General features: G+C 39.5%; 1 protein-coding gene across 1 annotated transcript in view; it reads left to right on the top strand.

Moving 5' to 3' along the window:
• The window catches only part of LOC122815806 (arylsulfatase A-like), a 351,804-nt gene that overhangs the window by 110,224 nt on the left and 227,690 nt on the right, over positions 1-13,890 (top strand). Inside the window, exon 3 of the mRNA XM_044088605.1 lies at positions 13,169-13,387. Within this exon, the coding sequence (XP_043944540.1) occupies positions 13,169-13,387 (219 nt within the window). The remainder of the gene's footprint in view (positions 1-13,168; positions 13,388-13,890) is intronic.

Raw genomic sequence — 13,890 nt, 5'->3', positions numbered from 1 at the left:
ACAGTTGGTGTGATGTAAACCATTCTTCCTCAGGGGAGATTTTTATTTTAGTCCTTATCTGCAATTAAGTAACATATTGCTCGTGTTCTTTATTGCATTGTTTCTTTTTTTGTTATATGTAAAACATGCAACACATCGCACAGAACCAATAAACATTTATAACACTGGAGATATGGAGGCATAATTGATATAACAAATAAAATTGATTTTAGAATGCATAAAAAAAAAGCTTATGCAAATATTAAAGTACAGCTCCATTGAAGCTAAACTGAAGATGCAGTTTAATATGAGGCAAAGATAGAGACCCAGACTTGAATCCCATTATTTAATGTTTGTTTGCTTGTTTGTCACTTCATCTCTCACTTTCATTACATTTGTTCCTACTCAAATTTATTATCTTTGTTTCTACTGTACTGCAGAAAAGCTACCTCCACTTTTGATGCAAAATGCTCTGTTAGTAAAATTTAAAGAATATAAAACAAACTAGAAATAAATGAGTTGCTGCTATAGACAGACACTGACTTGAAATTTCTTTTGCTGGTTGATCAATCATCTAAGACTTTTTAGAAGTATTCTGTGGTAGAAAAAGCAAGTTGTGTTAAGCATTAAAGAGACAAAAATACTGTGGACTGCATTGAAGCTACTATGTAGAAAGCATAGTGTTCTGAATTTAAGCTGACACGGCATGCTTAAGTAGCGATCACTCAGCATTATAAACTAAAGATGCTACCCTTAAGATGACACATGTAAGAAAAAGCACCACCCGTAGAAACAAGAAAGTTCTTTTATATAAATGATTTGCAAGACATTGTCTGGAGTACTCTGCATTTTAGAGACATCATTTCCACAATATGTAGACAAGATAGATACATTAGAAAAAAGGCTAACAGAAGTCATGTATGGTCTTCACTAGAATCCATGTAAGGAAATACAGTTAAGAGTTTCATATGATGAATATACTGTAGGTAGGTATTGTTGATGTAACCAAAAGATTTAAGTACCCGAGGGGAATCATTCACAAAGACCACATGGATGCACCAGAGGCTGTAGATACAAAACTGTGCTTTGTACTCATAAGCTCATACTTCTGCTCCCCTAAACCAGCATGCATTTTAAAAATAGACAGACCTCTCAAAATAGTGCACAAAGCACTTAAATGTATGCATAATTTTCAGATGTTCCCTGTAGCTATTAAGGATATTGTTTTAGAGTAGTAGTCTTCATTAAAAGCAAGGAGTATATATTTTGTTGGAAACGTTAATTTAGATAGTTGTAACCATAATATGGCCTCGGAAATTTCTAATGTTATCAAGTGATGCTCAGACAAATATACTCAGTATAGTACATAGAGTATGCCTGGCTACACTCTTTGGATACACACCCTTAAAGTGATCTGTCTTTAGTTACCAGATATGATGTTCATCGTGTTTCACTATTGCAGTCATAACTGTAGGGTGCTCCTGCCGGCAGGCAGCCCGAGGTCGGCCAGAATCCCAAAGTCTGGGTCCGGCGTCGGCTGTACAAGCCAGTACCCTGACGTCAGTACGCTCTGGTACATAGCCCTCAGCCGACGCCATCTTCTCCAGTCTTTCTTGCCGTGTGGTGGAAAGCAGCTCGCAAGTCGTTGGTTGGCGATTTTCGAACAGCGTTTTTGGTTGTTGTCGGTCCGAAGTTCTTACTTCTCTTCTCAAAGCTAAGTACCCCGTTGGGGAATCTTTTTCTTGTTCCTCCGATGTCAGAAAAAGTTAATAATTGTATTACGTGTGGAAAACAAATACCTCATAAAGATTTCCACTCTTACTGTCTACCTTGCTTAGGCCCTGACCACGACGTTTCTTGTTGTCGGTTCTGTGCCAGGTTTAATTCTCGTACTATCAAACGCAGGTACGACTGGGCTCTGAATTACTTTGGCAGACGCTTCAATTATAGAATGTCGTTGGACACTACCGGAATTCAAAAGAAGCGCAAAGACAAGGACAGGCCTCCGAAGTCCAAACAGGACTCGTTGCAGCTGGAGCCGGCGTCCGGTTCGGCTGTCGTCAGTGAGGCGCTTTTGCAGCCCCTGTCGTCCGCCACTTCTAAACCGATGGCCGATACGGACTCCCATGGGGAGCCATCAAGGCCTTCTATTTTATCTGCTGCAGGACCTTCGGACATCGCTCCCTCGGATGGGTCCGGAACCGCTGTGCAGGTACCGGCTTCTGAGGGGGTATTCAGGCCTACTCACATCACTATTTCAAAGGCAAAGGCAAAGACAAAGACTCCTGTTAAGTCTAAAGCTCCTGCTCAAGCTTCTTCTGAATCTACTCCCAGGACACAGAAGCAATTGTTAAGGATGGCTGAAGATTTGCTTACAATGATTAGGGGTTCTCACCCCCCCCCCCCTGAGAAAAGGCCTCGACAGGATGTTCCTATGGATTCCTCTGACCAGGCTTCTATATCTTCTGTCTCTTCCTCTGATCAGGAATATTCTTTTCCTCCTTATGAGGATTCGGATGCTGAGGACTCCTTGCCCTCTGTCTCTCCGCCTGAAGATTTTTCTTTTGGGGAAACCTTACATGAGATGAGGGAACATTTTCATTGGGAAGGTCAGGATTATTCTGCTTCCAAGAAGAGGCTTAGAGAATTTCTTCTTCTTCCTCAACATAGGCCTTTGGCTATCCCTCCTGTTCTTGACATTGTGGATGATGCTTTTTCCGAGGCTAATTTGAATCCTGATTCCATGCCTCCTGCTCCTCTAAGCCTGATAGGTTTTATAGGGTTCCTGAGTCTCATTTGTTCTTATTTAAGAATCCTTCTGCAGATCCTGAAACTATATCTCAGGGTTCTAAGGCTGCTAAAGTTGCTACTTCTAAGAATCCTATTCCCTCTGAGAAGGATTCTCGTGCTTTAGACAGGTGGGGCAAAAGGTATATACTTCTGCTACCCTTTCTGTTAGGGCTTTAAATTGCCAGTTTCATATGTTTAAGTATCAGCAATTTCTTTTGTCTGTTTTAAAGCAAAAGCTTGCTTCCCTTCCTGCATGTGCAGAAGATAAGGAACTACAGGATGTATTGCATGCAACTGAACAACTGAACAAACATAGCTTGCATTGTGGTTTTGATGCTTTGGATGCTTCTTGCAGGGCCGCAGCCTCTGGTACTGTTATCAGGAGACATGCTTGGCTTCGTGAGCAAAGTTTACCTGAACAGGTTAAGGCTAAATTATTAGATGCCCCTGTTCAGCATGATGTTCTTTTTGGATCTAAGGCTGAGGAGGTTATTAAAAAGATGGAAGAAAAGGCAAAATCTATGCAAACTGTGAAAGATTTCTTACAAGTTCAGCCTCCTAGATTTTCCAGGAATTGGCCCTCCAAAAATTGGTCCTTTCCCACGTCTGACAGGCCTCAAAGGGGAAGATATAGATGCTCCAGAGGTCGTGGCTAAGCTCAGGCCTCCTACAGATCGAGGCAATGGACTGCTTCTTTACCTAGAAGGGGAGAAGACAGATCCCAATCTCAAAGAAAGCAAACTCAATGACTCTCTCGGTTGGGCTACAGGACCTCTTTACCTGGATGCCCCTCTCGGAGGAAAACTTTCTCTTTTTTACAGAAATTGGACTCATATTACCCAGGACAAATGGGTATTGGACGTGATTTTAAATGGTTACAAATTCCACTTTCATACCTTGCCAAGGGCTTTCGGTTGGCCAGATCTGCCAAAACATCAATGGTCAGAGGCCTTAAATCAATTGGATGCTCTTCTGGCCATGAGAGCCATAGAGCCTGTTCCACTCTCAGAGATGGGAAAAGGTTTTTATTCGAGACTGTTTCTGGTTCCAAGAAAACAAAGCTCATGGAGACCTATTCTGGACCTTTCTGTGTTAAACACCTTTTTGGAAATTCCAAAATTCAAGATGCTTACTCTGCAGCAGCTGATTCCAATGCTCTCTCAGGATGCCTGGATGGTGACATTGGACCTAAAGGAAGCTTATTTACACATTCCCATCAGGCAGAAAAGCAGGAAATTCCTCAGGTTCAAGGCAGGATCGAGACACTTTCAATTCTCTGTACTGCCCTTTGGTTTATCTACTGCGCCCAGAGTCTTTACCAAGTGCCTGGCACCAGTAGTGGCTTATTGCAGACTCCAGGGGATTCAGATTTACCCCTATTTGGACGACTGCCTTATTCAGGCAGACAGCAAGGATCTTTTACTTCAACATCTGGATTTTGTTCAACGTCTTCTCCTCCTACTGGGATTTTCAGTGAACACAAAAAAGTCACATTTGATCCCTTCTCAACAAATGGTATTTCTGGGAGCCCTCTTAAATACAACCTTACAAAGGGCCTTCCTCACTACAGAAAAACAAATACAGCTGGCTTCAATTTTCAAGACTTTGGCAACTCTACCTCAGCTCACTGCAAGGAAATTCCTGCAGGCACTGGGCTACATGGCTTCCTGCATTCTGTTGATTCCAAATGCATGGCTCCATATGAGAAAGCTTCAATGGTATCTGAAAAGTGTATGGTCACAGCATTACCATGATCTGGACACTCTGATTCCTCTGATCCCCTGTCTCCAGAAGGAGTTCCTTTGGTGGTCCAGGGTGTGTGTTTTAAACGAAGGAAAGCCTTTCCGTCTTCCTCAACCTTCTCAAATCATAACCACGGACGCCTCGGATTATGCTTGGGGAGCACATTTTCTAGGCAATTGCCAGCAGGGAACCTGGACAAAGGATCATCTTCACTGGCACATCAATCTGAAGGAAATGTTGGCAGTTCAAAATGCTCTTCTAGCCTTCAAGAACCTCTTGCATCCAGGGCGCCTCTTGATTTACACAGACAACACCACAGTCATGTGGTACATAAACAAGCAGGGGGGTTCTCATTCGTACCCCCTTTGCAGACTAGCTATGGCTTTATGGGACACAGCTCTAAATCTGAATCTACATCTCCAGGCCCAGTTCATACCAGGAGAACAGAATCTCTTAGCAGACAGCCTGAGCAGGAACATTTTAGATCCTCACGAATGGCTGCTAGACACCAACTTATTCAACAGGATTACTGCAGTTTGGGGATGCCCCCAGATAGATCTGTTTGCATCCCATCTCAATCATCAGCTGCCTCACTTTTGCACAAGGTCATTCCACAAAACAGCTTGGAAAGTGGATGCCCTGTCCTTCAGCTGGAGAAACCTTTCGGGATATGCCTTCCCTCCTCTTCCTCTACTTCCTCGGGTATTACTAAAGATAAAACAGGACAAGCCCAAGTTCCTCATCTTGATTGCTCCAAATTGGCCTCAACAGTTTTGGTATCCAACTTTAAAGCACCTGTTCTTGGAGCCTCCTTGGATTCTCCCTCTGAACCCTTCTCTTCTGTCCCAGCATCAGGGTCAGTTGCTACATTCCAATCTCAAGACCCTTTGCCTGGCAGCTTGGCTCTTCAAAGGAATTTGATTTCTTCTAGTCTTCCCAAGCAAGTTTTGGATGTTCTTTTGGAAGCTAGACGTCCTAGCACTAGGAAATCCTATGCTTCTAAATGGAAGAGGTTTTGCATTTGGATGCAGGACCGAGGCTTGGACCCTCTGGTACCTGATCTCTCTTCTATTTTGCTTTACCTTTCGGATCTTTTGTCTAATGGACTTTCCTTTTCTTCCATTAAGATTCATGCTTCTGCTATTTCTGCTCATTTCAATACTGATCCCCCTGTTTTTTCTCATCCTTTGGTGAGACAATTCTTGAGAGGGGCTAAGAATTTAAGGCCTCCCAGGACCCCTCCTATTCCTGCTTGGGATCTTAATTATGTTTTGGAAAAACTTACTTTGCCTCCTTTTGAGCCTGCTGCATCTTCAGATATTAAGTTTTTATCTTGGAAGACAGTTCTTTTGTTAGCTTTGACTTCTGCCAGAAGGGTCTCAGAGTTGCAAGCTCTCATGGCTGTGGAACCATACCTTATTTTCCACCAGGACAGAGTATCCTTGAGGACCAATCCTACTTTCATGCCTAAGGTGATTTCAAAGTGGCTTTAAATCAAACAATTCACCTTCCTACCTTCTTTCCTAATCCTCAGAATAAAGGGGAAAGGATTTTGCATTCCCTGGACGTGCACAGACAGTTACGATTTTATTTGGACAAGACTAAAGAGTTCAGAAAATCTAACCAATTGTTTGTTTCTTTTGCCTCCAGTTCTCTTGGAAAGGCTATTTCCAAACAAACTATTTCCAAATGGATTTCTTATGGAATAAGATTTTGTTACACTCATCATGGGAAACAGTTTCCAGGTACTGTGAGAAGTCATTCTACAAGAGCAGCTGCTACTTCTACAGCTTTTCTCAGGGGAGTTCCTACCAAGGATATCTTGGAAGCTGCCACTTGGAGTTCTGTGCATACTTTTTCCAAGCACTACAATCTCCCTTTGTATTCTAAGACCAGGGCAGGCTTTGCCTCTGCTGTTTTGCAGGGTCTTCTTGCTGCCCCTTCTTCTATCTAGACCTCCTCCCTTTTTCACTGCTTTGGGATTCCACCCTACAGTTATGACTGCAACAGTGAAACACGATGAACATAGTACAGTTGTGTACACCTACCATAAATGTAGATGTTCGAGTGTATTCACTGTTGAAGTCGGTGTTTCCCTCCCTCCTATCCCCTCTTTTTCTCTCTTTTGTGGTGTATTTGTGTTTCCTTGTTGAATTCATTTATGATTTATGGGGAAATTCTGACATCTAGGGCAAGAAAGGCTGGAGAAGATGGCGTCGGCTGAGGGCTATGTACCAGAGCATACTGACGTCAGGGTACTGGCTTGTACAGCCGACGCCGGACCCAGACTTTGGGATTCTGGCTGACCTCGGGCTGCCTGCCGGCAGGAGCACCCTACAGTTATGACTGCAACAGTGAAGACACTCGAACATCTACATTTATGGTAGGTGTACACAACTGTACTTTTCTGTAACTTAAACATTTAATGTAGTGGTGATTTAGCATTCAGAGCTAATATTTCAGCTCATTTTTCCTGTGATCTGTCTATCTATACTTTATTTTTTGAACAAGAAACAGCTTTATTAAATTATCACATGACATAGGCAATTATACATTTATATAAATGATGAGAAACTATAATGACATAGTTTTAGTTGCAAACATTACGCATCACATAATCTATCTAGTCATTTTCATACATTACATAGCTCATTCAAATCCTGCCTTCTTTTAAGCCCCATTCCTCCTCCAAAACATTATTCTGCATGTGTTGTTCCCACAAAGCAAATTTTACTATGTAATTTTCTCCTACCCTTTTCTAAAGATCCCATTTCCATTTGTTGTATCTCTGTTACTATATTCACTGCTTCTAGTATAGTTGGTTTAGACTTTAATTTCCATTTTCTAGTAATTACTTTTTTAGCTGCCACCATAATTAGCCTTAGTAAGGCCTTATTATGTTTAGGCAATTCCGATTCTGCATCAAAGGTAAAAAAGATAATTTCCTTAGTTGTAACAATTTCCTCACCCGGTATTTCTGCTAGAGTAGTCTGCAGGGAAATTTTAAAGTCTGCCACCTCATTACACTCCCAAAAAGTATGTTTCCAATTACTTCTTTCTTCCCCTTCACACCTCCAACATTTGCTATCAGAGGAACATACTTTGGAGACTACTTGGGGCATAAAAATACTTATGTAAAAACTTCAAAGCAAATATCCTAAATCTTTTAGACTTTGTTGCATATTTGGGAGTCATACATATATCCCTCCATTATTTCTTTTTGAATTGCTTATCCAATTTCTCTTCTCAATCCTTGCTAACCTCCGATGGTTGATTCTTTAGTTATCATGCAATATTTTATAAGCTCTACTAATTATATCTATTTAAACAGCAGCTTCTGTTCTAGATTCTACTAAAAACTCTACCATTGCTGGTCTTTCGCTTAGGATCTCCCTATTTCTTTCTCTTTGCCTATACTCTGATATCAATCCTTGATAGGGAAAGCAATCTCTGGCCTGCAGTCCAAATAAATTCTTGGCCTGTTCCCATTCTTTTACATTTCCCATTATAATGATTTTCTCCAAATACCTTGGTTCCTTTGCCAGTTTTCTCCAGTAAATTTCAGCCCCCCCCCCCGCCTATTGTCTGTATCCCTGATTGCAGTCATCCCTATCAGCAGAATCTCCACGTTGGCTTATTTCTTAGAATACTTTCTGTTACTTTATGAATATCATATTCTGTATGGTTATTCTTATTCTCTTTAAGGATCTGCATCCAAAATCCCAGTATCTCCTTGTTTCTTGAGCTTCCTTACCCCATTTCATCATCATCCCTTTCCATTTTGAATTATAGTTTTCTGCTTATGCTATGTTTTTGGAACCTTAACTGTGTCGTTCTGTTGTTTTTCTGTTGTAAGGATTAGCTTACCCCACTTGATTCTTGCCGTCCTCCCCTCCCAGATAACATCCTTCAACTCTCTAATAATTGCTATCCACAATTTCTCCTCTGGTTGATAAAAGTATGTCTGACCTGTGTTATAACTAAGGGGACTAAAATCATTTTCACTGCTTGTATCTTGCTATCTATATCCATAAAACAGATATTCCAATTTCTCAGTTTTTGTATTATCTTTTGCTTAGTCTTTTCCCACATATCCTAAGCTGCCATAACAGAATACTTTTTAATCCATATTTTAAGTACTTCATTTTATCATGTCTCCATAAATTTGGGTATTACTGAACCGATTTGTGTTTGGGTACATAGTTTATAGCTATTGCTTTTGTTTTATTTTCATTAAGTTTGTATACTGAAAAGATTTGAAACTGTCTCAAAATGTTCCACAACACTGAAATGTCTTTTTCTTGTTTTATCATGTATAAAATAATATAATCTGCAATAAAAGCCAGCTTTTCTTGACTACCATACCAATTATATCCTTGAATTTTTGAGTCCCTTATTTTCTTTGGCACTGGTTCTAAATATAACACAAATAACAAAGGAGAAAGAGGAACCCCTGCCTGGTTCCTCTGCTCAACAGAACTTATCAGAGAGGAACCCACCCTCTATAATATTTTACTCCGATCCCTCATATATCCTGCTAATGAACTTTATAACTGTATCATGGACTGCAAATGCTTCCATTGCCCTACTCATAAAATGCCACCTTACTCTGTCAAATGCTTTCTCAGCATCAAGACCCATCAATAACAGTAATATTTTCTTACATCTGCTTCCCTCTGGGTCATCATTGTTCTATTAATGTTGTCAAATGCTTGCTTCCCCTCCACAAAACCACATTGATCCATCTGTCAGTTTCAGCATCACCTTTGCCATTCTTTTAGCCATTATAGACGCAAACACTTTATAATCATGGGCTTATATGAGGCTGGATCTGATGGGTTTTCACCATCTTTAGGTAGTACAGCCACCACCACTTTCTTCCAGGATGTTGGTACTTCTCCTCAACTTAAAATACTGTTAAACAAAACCTTCCATATCTTTATCAGTTTCTTCCCTCCTAGCTTCCAAACTTCCACAGGAATACCATCTATTCCTGGGGACTTTACTGTAGATTGGTTATCACCATTTTTATGCCATCTCATCCTATCGTAACCTTTAGTAATTGAGCCTCATCTATCTCTAACCTGGGCATATTTAATTATTCAGAAAACATTTCCATTTGTATCTTTTTTTGATTTCTGTATTTCTCTGCTTTATACAGATGTTCATAAAATTTCCAAAATATTTCTCATACTTCTACAGGATATCTGGTTATCTTCCTTGTTATAGGATCTCTAAGCTTGGTAGCAACCCTTTCTACTTTATGTTGCCTGAGTCGTTGTGATAAAAGTTTTTGTGCTCTGGAGTTATTATCAAAAACACTTGCGTAACAACCATCTTACTAAACTCATTTATATTATTGAGGTAATCTCCTATTTTCTGTTCAGCATTCTGCAGTTGCTCCTCTTCTTGTTCTGTGAGATTCTCCCTATTCTGCAATATTTAACATTTGTCAGTCTGTATAAATAGTTATTGTTACTTCTAGACCATCTCTCTCTTTATTTTATTTCCACCCCATTTTTAAACTCTAATTTTATCCCATTCTCTAGCTATAATTTTCAGAAGAAATTTCATGTTCCCTAACAGCTCCCAAATAATTTACACTACCCATTCCTTAAATTTCTCCCCTTTTAACAGATTACAAAGGATTAGTCCAGATAAAATCACTTTAGCTAGCAGATCTAGCAGACTTTCTCTCTGATACTGTCCTTGTGGGAGGAATAAAGAACAAGAGCACTCATCCATCTACCTGCTTAACTGAATAGCTAATTGAAACTTCAACAAGGCATTGTTATTCCTCCTACAAGGAGTGTATCAGAGAGAGAGAGAGAGAGCCTCCTAGATCTGCTAGCTAAAGTGATTTTATCTGGACTAATCCTTTGTACTCTGTTTTTCATTAGTACTGTCACCTTCTGAGTCACAGGTGGGATACCAGACTTTACCCGAGCCCTGCTGATTACCTTTGTGTTTTCTCTTTTTAACAGATAAGTGGGAAAGAACTAGAGTCTAGTGTCTCATTTTTATTTCATTGCCCTGCATTTTTATTTTAGTTATTATTGGCATGTGATCTGAAATGGTTATTGAATTTGTATCAAAACATTCCATTAAATGCACATGCTCCTGTGAAATATAATTTTTGTCTAGCCTAGCCCAGTTATTGTACCTTGAGAAACAATATGTAAATTAAGTTCTTCAAAAATCTACATTCTTTTGTTATATGTTCCCTTCCTGGCACCCCGTATACACACTCACTGCTACAAATCAAATTACAGTCCCCACCTATAAGTAAAATTCCCTGATAAAAGCTGACTGTCTGTCCCAAAATTTTCTTATATTTAATTATAGCAGTTTTAGGTGGAATATAAATACATGTCAGTGTAACCTTCCTCCCTTGACAGTAGCCCCTTAGTACCACAAGTATGCCTTTATCATCTTTTTATTTTCTTCTATCACCAATGGAGCTCATCTTCCTTTATCCCATGTATTCCCATGAATAACCATCCTGAAAACTTTTCTTTATCAAATTCACATGCTCAGTTTTTTCTAGATGTGTCATAACTATTTGTAATTTGTATTCTGCATTTTTTAATATAATTCATTACTCTTTCTTTTTTGTAGATATCTGTGAGACCATTCACATTTAAAGTTAATATAGAAAGTGTCATTAAGTTAAGAAGTTATTATTTCCACCTGTTATGTGTAGCAGCTTTTTAAATGTCTAGTTTCAGCTTTTGTTTAACATGCATATATTAATGTTTGGCAGGTTGATCTTTTATACAGTTGCTTCTTGTCATATCCATTTGAACCTATGTCACATCTTATAAAATTTTTGTTTTAGTGAAAACCTTCAAACAAAAAAAACCCCCAGAACAAACCTATTATCTTAATACTAACACACAAAACCATGTACATCTTCAAATATTGAAGTTTAACCCTCCTAATAGTAACAATTGTCCCAGACTGACAGCCACACTTACAGGCTTGAATTAACCTATAATGAAGGTTATCCATGCTAAGATGCATGGTACAGTCTGTGTTTCTACTACCAGTAACTGCTGACTTTTTTTGTCTTATCGTTCTTCCCCTCCCAGATTAGAAAACTATTAAACACAGGTGGATGATTTCTTGAAGGGAAAGTAGGCCCTCACAACAGTTGGATATGTTTGTGACTCCCTTGCACTCCCTTCTTTCTGATAAAGACCAAGTCAAACTAGCAAGTGGAGAAAGCCTCCTCATAAACAAAGGAAGGGAGTGAAGTGTCACAATTTTGCTATTTCTTGTACTGGCCAAGATTGTCAAAAGGATGACTCAACTGCCCCAACTGCAGTAGTCTTGACTGCAGTCCAGGCTGCCTATGGATATAGTTCTTTGGGTCTGACTCAGAGAAGGGCATGGTCAGTCACTTCTTAAAACTCTTGCTTTTCTGTAGAAATAGTTCCAGCAAGGGAGAAAATCATATCGCAGAGCTCTTGGCATGGACACAGACTGTACTACTGAAAGGGTCTGTAGAGGATGTTTTGTACTCTGAACAGATTTTTTTCTCCTACCTCTTTCTGGTTCTGAAAGGGATACGCAGTTTCTGTTCCATCTTGGACCTCAAACACTTCGGTCAGCACATCTTGTACAACATGTTCTGGATGTTAATCCTCCAGGCTGTCATACCTCTGCTGTTGCAGGATGCCTGGATGTTGTCACTGGATGTCTTTTCCTACATATTGTCTGACATCCACATAGGAAGTTCCTTCACTTCACTGTGGATGGCAGTACATCCAGTTCAAGGCAGTGCCACTTGGGATATCCTTAAAACTCAGACTGTTTACCAATGTGTTAACCATGGTGGCTGAAGCCTTGCAAAAGAGTGATCTTAATGCATTCCAAAAACTATACAAGTGGTTTGTGGAATCCCCATCAGGGAATGTTCTGGTGACATCCTAATATTGGGATGTTCTATAATTGCATTTCCTGAGTATGACCATAAAATTAGAAAGTCCCCTGTGTTCCTGTCTCAAAAGTGTGCCATTATAGGTGCATAGGTGGATACCCTCCAGTGCCCAATGTTCTCTTCCTCATAAATGTTTCTGGATGTCATTGAGTGTGGTTTAGGATAAAGATTATGGTCCAGGCAAAGACACTACTGCAGCTTTTGAGCTTGATGGCTGCCGCAGTATTCATAGTGATGTTTGAATGTCTGAGATTACAGGTGCTGAAAGTGGACTGCGAGGTGTAAATGTTATAATCTGTGTTCTGTTTATGGTGATTTTTGGTAAAGCAGTACACACCTGGATTTTAGTACACCAACACACATTGTATTCCAGCATAAATAACTCTGCAATGCTGTAATCTGAAACTAGTTAAGTAAATTTGATACTTTGTGTTGCAGTTAACATTAACTTTGTAATTTGCTGTGATTCTGCACTCTGTCATGGTTGAAAAGGGTCCCAGGACCAGCCCAGCAACCTGTTCAGCAAACTATAAAAGTAAGAAAGGAAGAATATCTGCATTTAACATATAGTTTTTTTTAATTATGTTTATAGCCTGTATTGTTTTTTTTTCAGGAATTCTTGGTACCCTAGCATTTTTTGCAGTGTACCACTATTTTTGCATTTTATTAATAAACAATTTTGTTTATTCGTTTTTCTTTTTTTTTTCCCCACAGGGTCCATGCCAAAACCTCACTTGCTTCCCTCCTGACACTAAGTGCTATGGAACTTGTGACCAGGGACGGGTCCTTCTCCCTGTCTTTCAGAACGATAAGATCATTAAACAGCCAGTTGATTTTCCTCACCTGGTTGAAGATTACGATGATTTTGCCAGAGAATTTATAACCAATTATGCAAAAAAGGCTCAACCTTTTTTCTTGTACTATGCATCTCATGTAAGTATTGCATGTCACATGTAAGTGTAGTCCAGAGTTAGACTGAACTGTGTAATAAACATGAATGCATTTTACATGCCTTTCCTTAAAGCTACACAATGACCATCTGTTGCCCACCGATAAGTAGCTATGCTGAAGAGAAGAGCACAGTGCTCCAAAAAGTCATTTTAATAACTGCCTTCAGCATTATTTTGCACTATTAGAACTTGGATCAGAAGACCATAGCAGAATTCATAAGGGAGAAGAAATACTAGGTCTGTTTAGTTGATGTAATACATTCCATGTATCAGGATATGCTGAATGCTAGTATAATTTTATTTGTTTCTTCTTGAGTTTTAGGCTTATTGAAAGCAAAATTCCCTGAAATGTGAGAGTAAATGCTATTGTTTAAATTTATACAATAGTAGTAACAATCATGTCTGAGCTTTTATTTTCACCTGGGACAATGCAATCATCTCACCGTAACCTTACTGTGATAGTTCCTAGTTCACTTCAGATTTAAG

The sequence above is a fragment of the Protopterus annectens genome, chromosome 11.part0, assembly GCF_019279795.1.
Source record: "Protopterus annectens isolate FY-2018-M chromosome 11.part0, PAN1.0, whole genome shotgun sequence".
Taxonomy (NCBI): Eukaryota; Metazoa; Chordata; order Ceratodontiformes; family Protopteridae; genus Protopterus; species Protopterus annectens.
Note: the sequence above shows the minus strand (reverse complement) of the source record. Positions and strands in the feature narration are given on the sequence as shown.